At 42.1% G+C, this 12,184-nt stretch overlaps 1 protein-coding gene and 1 long non-coding RNA gene across 4 annotated transcripts in view; one reads left to right on the forward strand and one right to left on the reverse strand.

Annotated features, from left to right (window-relative positions):
- The window catches only part of OTOP2 (otopetrin 2), a 71,009-nt gene extending 58,833 nt beyond the window's left edge, over positions 1-12,176 (forward strand). For 2 of the 3 annotated variants that reach the window (XM_060764721.2, XM_067463782.1), the window contains 6 exons: positions 812-1,232; positions 2,223-2,359; positions 3,349-3,407; positions 4,100-4,218; positions 7,481-8,373; positions 9,183-12,176. In XM_060764721.2, the coding sequence (XP_060620704.2) occupies positions 836-1,232; positions 2,223-2,359; positions 3,349-3,407; positions 4,100-4,218; positions 7,481-8,373; positions 9,183-9,353 (1,776 nt within the window). In that variant the 5' untranslated portion in view covers positions 812-835 and the 3' untranslated portion in view covers positions 9,354-12,176. Of the gene's footprint in view, positions 1-802; positions 1,233-2,222; positions 2,360-3,348; positions 3,408-4,099; positions 4,219-7,480; positions 8,374-9,182 lie in introns of those variants that run through there. The other variant, XM_060764720.2, reaches the window with a different exon arrangement.
- LOC132768643 (uncharacterized) lies at positions 697-3,439 on the reverse strand. The gene is made up of 3 exons (XR_009630734.2): positions 3,355-3,439; positions 1,120-1,225; positions 697-852 (listed from the first exon to the last, which is right to left on the reverse strand). It is a non-coding gene; the product is annotated as an uncharacterized lncRNA (long non-coding RNA).
- Positions 12,177-12,184: the final 8 nt, after the last annotated feature.

Here is a 12,184-nt window from a genome sequence, read left to right on the forward strand (position 1 = left end):
GAGGAAAGATCTAATACTAGCAGTGCAATCCTATCCCCATTTACCCTGAGGAAAATGCTAGGGCTTTCCATGCAGGTAGGTGTGCATAAGACTACAGCCCAAGCTGGTAACTCATGTATGCATTTACCTGCAAGTAACTCACATTGACCTCAAGGGGGTTTACCTGTGAGTAGGCATGCACTCCTGGAGAGGAAGTGAAAGAGTTAAGAAGCTTGCATTGCTGATAATGTTACTGCAAAGGGTCTTTCCAAACTGTCGAGGCTCCTCTTCTAGCATGCTTGTTAAGAACTTGGAGGGCTGTATTGGTAGATCATAAGTGAGCTACAGTTGACCATCTTAAGAGCTAAAGAGCATCCCAGGTAATTTAAGACCATCCTGCCGCTTTCTGAATTGCAAAGCTCTAGGAAAGTGTAGAGGCGCACAACTTTTAAAAATTCAAGTAAATAGCACTTTTCTCATCCGTTCCTCAAAAGTCACTGTGATGAGAAATGACACTATTGGAAATAAAGGATGAAAGGAATGGAAGTACAATACATCTTTCCAGGACTTTTCTTTTAAAGAGACACCAAAATGAAATTTTATGTACTAAGATCAGCAAAACATTTCAAATCGGGTTTTATCAAGAGTTTGTCTCCATGTACATTTTTGCAAATCTTGTTGTTACTTTTGGGGGGGGGAGGCATTTGTAGTCATTTTATCAGCTCTACCTCCCATGCCTGAGTGCAATCTCGACTGTTTGAGATAAAACGCCATATTACATTTTGTCCTTATTCAGTGGGCTGTCTCTCCTCTTTTCCCATTCATGCTACAGGAATTCATCCATCCTTGTTTAATCATGACTGAAGTATCTGTCTGGAAAGACAATGAGATCAGAAATGAAGAACTTGTCGTGGGCTCCATTCAAAAGGACAGCTTTGGACCAGATCAGTTAAGTCCCACCAGCCAGCACAAATTCCCACCTCCCTTGGCCCACAATTCCAAGGAAATCTGGAAGAAAGGGGGACGTGTCTTTTCAGTTCTCCTGGCCGTCAACTTGGTGCTGCTAGCCTGCACCCTGATCAGTGGTGGAGCATTCCAAGATGTCAACCTGCATGACTATGATGTATTTTTTATGCTCACTGTTGTGATGCTGATCAATATTGCCTGGATGCTCTTCTACATCTTTGGCACCTCCAAGCGTCAGGCTGCTGTTCCCTGTAAGGACAACCATGCAGGACCCATCTGGCTTCGAGGTAAGAGATTCGGAAAGGGAGGACAAAGTAAAATATGAATATTCTTCACATGGGTGAAATGCATGAAGGAGGTGCTTCATAACCATAAGGGTCCTTCATAGTTGTAAGGGTCCAAGTTGCATTTGTTTATCTGTGGGTTTGTTTGTTTTTTTACAAAAAGATCTCAGTTCAGTTCTTCATGAGACACAATGTCATGAGCTACAAATGAACAAGAGGGGAAATTCAATATAAAGTCATATTTGAAATATCCATAGGATTTGGCAGTAGTCAGTGAATTTAAAAATCTATTTGATGGATGTTCAAAGGGCCCACCAATGAAATCTTAGATCCAGCACACTCTCCAGCTTTAATCATATGTGTGCCTTCTCACAAGCATTGCTCTTTCACGGTGCTTTGCAAAGAGCATAGAAGCTAGAAATAAGCAGATGGCATGTTCTTTCTAGAAGAAGATTTGATGCAATTCCATTTCCGGAAATTGCTACTAAGACCTCAATGCCTTCCTTATGTATCCCTGTACAAAACATGAAATAGCTCTGGTCATATTGAATTTCCCTTCATAGAAAAAGCAAGGAACTTTTGGCTCTCCAGATAGTAGAGAGTGCAGCTTCCATAATCTTTACCATTGGCCATGTTGGCAAAAGTTTATGGGCTCTGATGTTCAAAACACCTGGAAGTCCCAAGTGCTAGCAATCCCGGTCCAAAGAAATAGAATATTAATCAACCTTCACCATGAGTTCAGGCTTTGTATTTGCCTAAGGCTGGACATTAAAAATCATATGCTCCACTTTATGTGAGTGTGATGATGCTGTGAAATCATAAAATATATGTTCAGTTTCAGCAAAATGGTGGTTTATGTATGAACAAACACCATTGGCTACTGATTTAAAAGATTTATCTACTCATGGCTGTGTTGTAATATAAAATTTATATTTGATATGTCTGAATTGCATGTTTGCAATGAGTTATAATGACATTTGGTTTCTTAAACAGGAGGCTTGGTCTTGTTTGCAGTCCTCACGCTAGTGATGGATGTATTTAAGACAGGATATTACTCCAGCTTCGCCCGTTGTTTATCAGCCATCAGAATCATGTACCCAATTGTGCAAGCTTTGTTTGTAATCGTACAGGTGAGTTTGTATATTCCCGTTGATCTAGGTAAACAGAGATTAGTAGTGTATGCTTCTATGGATGGGGTGGGCAACCTTTGTCTCTCCTCCGCATGTAAGCTCCACAATCCCTTACCACTGGGCATCCTGGCTGGGGATTTTATGGACCAGGAAAGTAATATTTTCCTTATTCCTCTCTACAGTATATAATTATTATATAATTATATAATATAAAGTTAGTTGAAGTCTCTGATCTTTTTTGTTTGTTTGTTTTCCTTTGGACTACATTCAAACAATATGGTCTCAGCAAACAGGGCTGAATTCAGCAACATAAGCCTGTTCCCCACTGTGGCAGCAACATGGAAAGCTTCCCATGTTGCATAAAGATCAATGGGGGAAGTTTGGGCAGTGGACGCTTCCCCCATGGGATGAGGTATTCCAGCAGCAAATGTGATGCGGTTCATAGAAAGCCACACTCTTACAGAAAACATTGTATTATGTATGGACAAATTTCTCAGTAATTGCACTGCAGCATTTTAGTATCACTGCCACAAACAATTAATCCAAGCAACCGAGAAAATGATTCCCATCTAAAGTTTCCCTCCTGCCTCTGTGGTTACCTTGCTTCCCTAAGCAAGGCTTCCAGCTATATCCATTTCTCCAGTAGAGACAGGGGAAAGTATGAGACCAATGATCACAAGCACAAATGTTTGCTGCTTCCCAATTGAGAGAAAAACAGATCCCCATTGTTCACAGAGGCCGCTGCTCAATAATTCCATCCATAATTATTGTCAGAAGTAAGTGTGATGCTAAATGATTAGCATCACATCTCTACCATGGACTGGCTGAATAAACAAAAAGTCACTAAATGTGGTTGGATGTAGTCTCAAGATTGTTTTTGCTTCACTTTTGCTTCTCTCTTATTTATTCCTGCATTTTGTGGAGCATTGTTGTTGTTATGTGTGGTAGCTTGACAAGTAACTTTAAAATATCTACTTGTTTCTTTCTAGACTTACTTTCTCTGGGTTTCTGCCAAACACTGCACCCACGTGCATCTGGATCTTACCAGGTGAGTACCTAGACCACCAAACTGAGTCCTTCCAATATGTTCATCTTTCTGTTGAACTGCAAGGATGGATAGATTGGATAGAATATTGCAATGCATATGGAGGAACAACATACCTGTATCAGATGTATTGGGCTATCGATAGATGTTTCACTTTTTTATATTTTGTATCCCATTAACTTCACTCAATAAAATGTATTAAATCTATTAAAAAAGGAATCAGAGTGGTAGAAAGCACAGTATTTTTAAGATCAAAAAACTAATATCAAATTATAGTATTAATCAAACTTGCTCTTCAGATAATTAAACTAAAAGTGGTAGAACTGGAATATCAGTCTTACCATATTCCCCAAGAGAAACACAGAACTAGAATGAGCCTTTAAACTCTGGAGGAAGAAAAAATAACCTTGACCTAAGAACCTACCAAGCCCCAGCATTGTTTTCAGTGGCACATCAACAAAAAGCTACAGCACCTGCCCATTAAAAGCCCCATGTTCAGCTGCCAGTTAGAGACCCAAAGCACTACCTCAATAAAGAAGTCTTTGCTTCCTGGAGAAAGGACAGCAGGAGATGAGCCAGGCCTAGCATTCCTTAGAATGGAGTTTCATGGGAGATTACTGTGATGGTTCCTTTTTTAATCCAGGTGTGAACAGAGCTTCTCCTTCATTTCAAAACCCTTCTTTCTCTTCCTACAGATGTGGCTTGATGCTCACCTTGACCACCAACCTAGCAGTGTGGATGTCGGCTGTGACTGATGAGTCAGTTCACAAGGCTCAGTCCAAGAATCAAAATGCAAGCACTATACACAGAATGGGTACGTGGCTCAGGAAAGACCACTGTGAGGTTTAAGCAATATGATACTAAATTTAAAACACAGCCCCTTTTACTCTTACTAATAATAGTAAGGATCCTGTTTTTTATTTCTTTGCTTATACAAAGAGCAGATTTTTAAAAGCTTTGGTCAATCAAAGTTTTGTGGAGTAAAATTGAAATACAGGTTGTCCTTTCTCAAGCCCTACATCTATTCTGTCTCTGGAAAATTTCCAACTGAGAAGAGATACATGGGATTTGTTTGGTTTAGTTTAGTTTTTTGCCACTGCTGAGCTGCTGAACTTGCTGATTAAAAATCTGGGAAGCTGGGGGAGCTCCCACTGTTAGACCCAGCTTTTGCCAACCTAGCAGTTGGAAAATATGCAAATGTGAGTAGATAAATGGGTACTGCTTCAGTGGGAAGATAATGATGCTCCATGCAGACATGCTGGCCATATGGCCTTGGAGGCATCTATGGACAATGCCAGCTCTTTGGCTTAGAAATTGAGATGAGCACCACCCCCCAGAGTCGGATATGACTAGACTTAATGTCAAAGGAAAACCTTTACATTTACCATATAAACACAAGATGTTGCCTGGCTCCAACAGAACAAACCTTTTGTAAAACTAGGATTCTTCAGTTCAGTTTTTCACCCATCCTTGCAGAGAAGGACTGGAGCACAAAAGATTTGAACCTGTATTGGCCCAGCAACTACTCCCAATCTTTCCCTTTTGAATCCCAAGGAAGCCTAAAGAAATGATGAGCAACATGTGGCTCTCTGTTGGACTGAATCCTCCATCATATCTCACTAGTGGCCATTCTTCTAGCAGGCCCGTAGCCAGGATTTCATTTCGGGGGGGGGGGGGCTGAATTTTTTTCAGGGGGGGTTTCGGAGGGGCTGAGTTTTGGGGGGGCTGAGTCTGAGTGAAAGAGGGTCTAGCCTAGCAAACCTTTTGTATCATTACCCCAATACTCGCATGCATATGGGGTATATTGAGTATGGTGATCAGATCATGATATGAATAAACATGCACCAGTAAGGCCTTTTCGCGAACCACCATGAGAATTTCGGGGGGGGGGGGGCTGAAGCCCCCCCCCCCCCGGCTACATGCCTGTCTTCTAGGATTGAGGGGAATTTCAGTTCAACACTATCTGAAAGCTCACATGTTGCATACTTTAGAATTCCCTGTTTCCCATTCCTGACCAGGATTATCTCTCACATACATGCCCCTGTCCTAGCTATACCTACCTTAGAACACTGTTAGAAGACCAAAATGGAAGGAGAACCAGATCTGCTGCTCTGATCTCCTGCTGTGGAAGGATGAAAATATAATAAATATGCAAACACACATGGACCCTGGAAGCTCTTAAAGTATTATATAAGTGGTTCTAAAAAAATAACTCCCACTTCACTACTGTTTCAACAATGTGGATGTTGATCTTTTTGTGTCTGTGTTTGTTTTCTTATCCAAATTCCCTATATATTTTTTCATCCACTTTCTACTGAATTGTATGTATTTATTTATTTATTTATTTATTTTGAGGTTTTATATACCGACCCTCTCACCTTCAAAGAGGGATTCGGACCGGTTCACAACATGTGTTAACATACAAAGAATATACAATAACAACACAATGCCACTTCATAACACGATTAAAATATCAGCACCATACACATTAAAACATTATCATCACAGTTAAAAGAGCCAAATCGTCCAACACCATCACAATACCATTCATCCTCCTCCTTTCATGTGGGCAAAGAATTAAATCAGTTGTCAAATGCCGCGTTCCACAACCAGGTCTTTGTTAGTTTCCTGAACGTCATGAGGGAGGGGGCAGTTCTGATCTCTAATGGCAGGGAGTTCCAAAGTTGAGGGGCCACCATCGAGAAGGCCCTGTTCCTCGTCCCCACCAGCCGTGCTTGTGCAGGCAGTGGGACCGAGAGCAGGACCCCTCCAGACGATCTTAGTGGTCTTGATGGTTCATAGGGGAGAATACGTTAGGAGAGGTAAACAGGGCCGGAGTCGTTTAGGGCTTTATAGGTTAACACCAGCACTTTGAATTGTGCTCGGAAGCTAATCGGCAGCCAGTGGAGCTGGTGTAACAGCGGAGTGGTGTGCTCCCTGTACCCAGCACCCGTTAGTAATCTGGCTGCCGCGCGTTGTACTTGCTGCAGCTTCCGGGCAGTCTTCAGAGGCAACCCCACGTAGAGAGCGTTGCAGTAATCTAAGCGGGATGTAACCAAAGCGTGTACTACCGTGGCCAAGTCAGACTTCCCAAGGTACGGACGCAGCTGGCGCACAAGTTTTAATTGTGCGAATGCTCCCCTGACCACCGCTGAAACCTGGGGTTCCAGGCTCAGTGATGAATCCAGGAGAACTCCCAGACTGCGTACCTGTGCTTTTAGGGGGAGTGTGACCCCGTCCAGCACAGGCTGTAACCCCGTACCCTGTTCGGTCTTACGACTGACCAGGAGTACCTCTGTCTTGTCTGGATTTAGTTTCAATCTGTTGTCCCTCATCCAGTCCCTCATCCAGGCCAAGCACCGGTTCATGACCTGAACAGCCTCCTTAGTGGCAGGTGAAAAAGAGTGATAGAGTTGGACATCATCTGCGTACAGATGACATCGCACCCCAAAACTCCGGATGATCTCTCCCAACGGCTTCATGTATATGTTAAACAACATAGGGGACAAAACTGAACCCTGCGGGACTCCACAGTACAATGGCCGCGGAGTCGAGCAGGTGCCCCCTAAAGACACCTTCTGAGAACGACCCTCAAGGAACGACTGGAGCCACTGCAATGCAGTACCCCCAAGGCCCATTTCCGCGAGGCGTCTCAGAAGGATACCGTGGTTGACGGTATCGAAGGCCGATACCGTCGACTCCAATGAAGTAAATTGAAATCCATGAAAACGTAAACTAAAATATTTATTTAATTAATTAATTAATTATTTCGTATACTTCTACCCCGCTCTTCTCAACCCCCGAGGGAGGACTCAGGGCGGCTTACAAAATGGCACAATTTGATGCCTACACAATAATACAATAAACATATGAAAACAGCAGTTAAACAGTTAAACAATTAAAACAACAATATATATCACAGTCAATAAGCCAATCTCATGTACAGCGTTCGCCAGTCAATCTTTAAATTGAAGCCAATCTCATGTACAGCGTTCACCAGTCAATCTTTAAGTTGAAGCTAGATTACTCCCCTTCAAACTTGTTAACCATAATTTGTTTATCTTTTCTCTGTGCAGCTGGATTTAGAAGTAGTTCATCAGGCTCTTGCCCTTGTGACAGTAATCTCTGCAAGATCTTCCAAAATGGCTATTTTTGGCTATATCCCTTCAATATCGAGTACAGTCTCTTTGCTTCTGCCATGGTCTATGTCATGTGGAAGAATGTCGGCCGCATCATAGACCACCATGCCAACCATGTTCACCAGCTCAAATTCAGGCTTTTCAAAAGGACTTATTTTCTGGGCATTGTTGCCGGGATCTTGATGCTGGTGACAGGTATAGCTGTCCTGGTTGTCTATGAGGTTCAGGTAAATTCAAAGAATAAAACTAAAGCAAAGACTGATCAGGTGCTCACTATGTACTACATCTTCAACATTGTTTGCCTGAGCCTGATGTCCATAGTCTCAATTGGAGGCTCCATTGTTTATAGATTTGACAAGAGAGACATGGACCGCCACAAGAACCCCACTAGGACTTTGGATGTGGCCCTATTAATGGGTGCAGCCTTGGGACAATATGCCATTTCCTACTATTCTATTGTGGCTACAGTAGCCAGCACACCAAGGGACGCTATAAATGCCCTCAACTTGAGCTATTCTTTGCTGATGATTGCCCAGCACACTTTCCAGAACATCTTTGTTGTTGAAGGCCTCCATCGGCAGCCCATAGAAAAGGATAACAAAGTTGACTCTCAGGAGAAGGACATATTTGGGCTCACTTTTGTCAACATGAATGCCGTATCCCTTCGTGTCCCTGAAAGTGGGAGCGCCTTGCCATCCCCTACATCTCCAGGGGTAGCAATTCAGACCTCGTCTGAAGTAAAGCAATCGGTCAAAGTCCACAAAGAAATGAACTGGAGGAGAAGATTCTTAAAGGAGAGTGCCTTATTCCTGCTCCTGTGTAATGTGATTGTAAGTGAAGCCATTTTGTTTATGCCTATACTGACGTTTTCAGCAAATATTTTGTTATGTTTTCCCCATGTAATTTTCAATACTTAAGAAAGAGTACTAAGATTTACTGTTCTGACAATGAATTCTCCTTTATGGCCGTGGTGTTTGGTCTTACTTAAGTCCACCATGGGAAATCTGCTTCTGTCCACAAAATTGGGAAGAAGTAAATTCTCTTCATCACTACAGGCCCTAGCCTCTTCCACCAAAACCAGACTTGGAGTTATGTAAAGCTCTCTAGAGCAGAATCTCTCAAACTGTGGGACTTCAACTCCCACAGTTCCTAACAACTGGTAAGCTAGCTGGGATTTCTGGGAACTGAAGTCCAAAACACCTGGAGGAGCACAGTTTGAGAAACAGTGCTTTAGAGATTTAGTTTGGGGTGGTGGGAGAAAGAAATGAAGAAAAATCAAATGCATTGGGGCCATAGCACCAGCCGGACATTAGGCCACAACATCCAGAGCTGGTTTCAGTATGTTATTGAGCCCAAATATTTTCATGCCCTCATTGTCCTTAGTGAAACAAAGATATTGCTCTTCCAGCCAGAGAGCAGAGAGATGGCTGACCTTAGCTTCTCATCTATGAATTCTACACCCTGTGACCAGCCATTGAGAAGGCCCTTTCCCGTTTCCTACTAAATAGGCTTGTAACAATGATGGGGCTGATAAAAGACCCTTAGGCAGGCCCCCATATAGAAGTGCAATCTTCTGTGCCTTTTGTTTCTTCTCTTGCTGATATTTTGCTCCCACTCCTTTTTTGTTTCTCTCAAACAGCTCTGGATCATGCCAGCATTTGGAGCCCGACCACAGTTTGATAATGTCACAGAACTCAATTTCTATGGCTCTGCCATGTGGGCTGCCATTGTGGACATCTGCCTTCCTTTCGGCATCTTCTACAGGATGCATGCAGTGTCCAGCCTACTGGAGGTCTACATCATGTCTTAACGGGAAAATGAAGAATTGATCAGAAGAACCCACATTTCTCATACCTCCCAGGACTGAAAGCTGAAATTGCTGCACTAAAGCAGGGGAGATTGAGTTTTACTTGGGTGTTGGACCCCATTGATTAGTGGGCATTACACAGTAGTACTGGCAATAGCCCAAATATACCCTATGTGTTTTCTTTGTTTTTGTGTCTATTTTTTGTTAAGCAATTCCTTCCTTTCATCCATTTTCAGGTTTGTGGGGGGAGGGTCTAGCAGTAATTGCTGTTGTGCACTCAATAGCCAAATCACACTGCTTAGTCCTAAATAAAGCAGATCCACTGAATCAAGGGGTTTGTCTATATACAGACTCACTGTTCAACAAGTGATTCAATGGTTCTACACTACTGAGGACTAACCAAAAGAATTCCCAGAACCCAGAGAAGGCCCTTTTAATTTCTGGTTATTGCAAAGACCCTTCAGTAGAACAGTCTGGGAGAAGCTCAGTTTGAAATAAGAATGGAAGACAATTTGACGTTTCTGACCCTGGTGTAGTTGGGATCAGTCCGTAGGTTCCTCTTCTCTTTCACCCCTTTTCTAGTAATTCATGAAGGCCTTGGAGGCTTGGCTCTGTTAGAGCTCAAGCTTGGAAAGTAGAAGCCTGAAGTCTCACAGATTTCAGTGGAACTTACTTGCTGTCCTGAATCAGGGCCCATAGACTGATTGTTGTCATGGAAGTAATTAGATATGCTAGTTTTTAATGGTAGGTTAATGATTTTTTAATGAGCCTATTTTTTATAAAAAATATATTTATTGATTTTCATTGTGACAAGCAATGGGACTGAGACAACCATAATGCAGATGTTATTAAACTCAACAAAATGAGAAAGCTTAAATTGTAGGCCTGTCTAAGAGTGTCACGTCCCCTCTTCACATGATAAGGAACATATATACCTCATCTGTTGTTTCCTACAGTTCTTCAAATTCTGTTGAAGAAACTTCATCATGGTGAGATGATGTATCTACAAGGAGACCGGAATTCCAAAGTACAGCTAGGGTTGGTTAGCTTTTCTTCTCAAAGTCTTCTTCCTCACTAATCCAATGCCAAGCTTGGAATGAAGGCCTGATCAGCAAAGTGAAATTACCAAAGACGCTCCTCAGTACTGGCTAGATATATCAGTGATCAGCAGTTACAAGATGTTTTAACTGTTGAGGATTCATGTTTACACCAGTTAATGACTGAACATGACTCCCCCAATTTACCTTGGTAGTCTGGCAATGTCCCCAATTAATAGTTCTCTGAGACATTGCAGGAAATGTCAGGGTGCCTTGAGAAAAGCAGTCCCAACAGGACACAATGAATCTCACTATGTGCCTGCTAACAATACTCCCTGCAACCAGGAGAATGCTGTACTACCATTTCCCATTGCCCTGATCTGCAGTGCCCCTAGAAATTGCCAGATGTAAAAGGCAGGTTTTTGGTGGGTGTTATTGTCATTTGTAACCATGACAATGCAGCTTAGCCATCATAATTACATCTGGTAATTTAGAATTTCAGCCATCACAAATACATGTTGAGCATTGGCTATCAATTAAAGAATAAAGTACATTCCTTTAGAACAGCTTTCTCAGCCTGGTATAATCCAGATGAACAGACAATCATTCTTAACATCCTTAACTATCATGGCCAATTCTTGGGTTATAGTAATGGGACCTGTAATCCAGAAAAAGGAGTCACAGGCATCCCCCAGTGTACTGGACTGTAAGGGCCTGCACCCCCTACTAGCATCACCAATGCTAAAGAATGCTGGGAATTACAGTTCAACAGCAGCTTGGGGAAGTGGTACATGATTCCTAGCTTTGCTGTAGTCCAATAGAGGACATCAGGTTGGGAAAGATTGTTCTGGAATATCCTTTACTCCCTTTGTTAGCCATGGTTCAAACACAGTAGCCTAGGAATTGATGTAAATAGCCCAGGTAGAACTCTGTACAACCTTAAATACAATTTAACCTATCTAAAACTATCACGTGGTTTCCTTTCACACTGTGTCTGGAAATAGCCGTTGCAAAATTAAGGAGAACAGGAACCATCACCCCTCACCCTGGAATTCCATGGATCCAGATGGTGGTCTGATAAATTTCTTGTTCGTAGTCAAAAGGTTTCTTGGAGAGGGCTTAGAAGAGTCTGGATCCAGTAGATTCTGCAAATGCATGGCAGCATGACAAAATGCTGTATCGGATAAGGACTACTGTATAATAATGACTAATCGCTTGGCGAACCACCATGTTCAATTCCAGTATATTCCTAGGGCATTCCAGCATGGCATAATCATGACTACTAAAAGAAAACCCCTAAGTTTTATAACAGGTTGTTTACAAGATAAATTCAGCAGCATCTCTAACTCTGAAAAATCTTTTCCATTTCCTGATGCCTTTAAAAGACAGAGGAAATTGGTTGCATCTTATGTAGGAAGCCATTTATAGTGCCAGGAATTTTGATGGGTTTTTTTTTCTTATGAAATTGTATTTACAATGGAAAGAAATATCCTTCTTGCTATAGATAAAATGGTGTGGAAGAATGATAGTAGGTTGCAAAACAATTTTCCACAGAAGTTGAAAACGTCTAATGAAATAAAAGAAAATCATGCCACTTGATTCTGTAGCTCCTTTATTGTTCTTTCGAAATTATCAGTTGCCGATCACATCAGGATGCCCTTACTGGAACAATCCAAAGCTTTTTGGGGAGGGACAGGAGGAGAGGAATCAGGGATATGGAAGGACATGCTACACAGTATTTGATCGTTCAGCCATCGTCCTAGGCCTAACATGTGATAATGTTGTCTTTGGCTATAA

The sequence above is a fragment of the Anolis sagrei genome, chromosome 2, assembly GCF_037176765.1.
Source record: "Anolis sagrei isolate rAnoSag1 chromosome 2, rAnoSag1.mat, whole genome shotgun sequence".
Lineage (NCBI taxonomy): Eukaryota > Metazoa > Chordata > Lepidosauria > Squamata > Dactyloidae > Anolis > Anolis sagrei.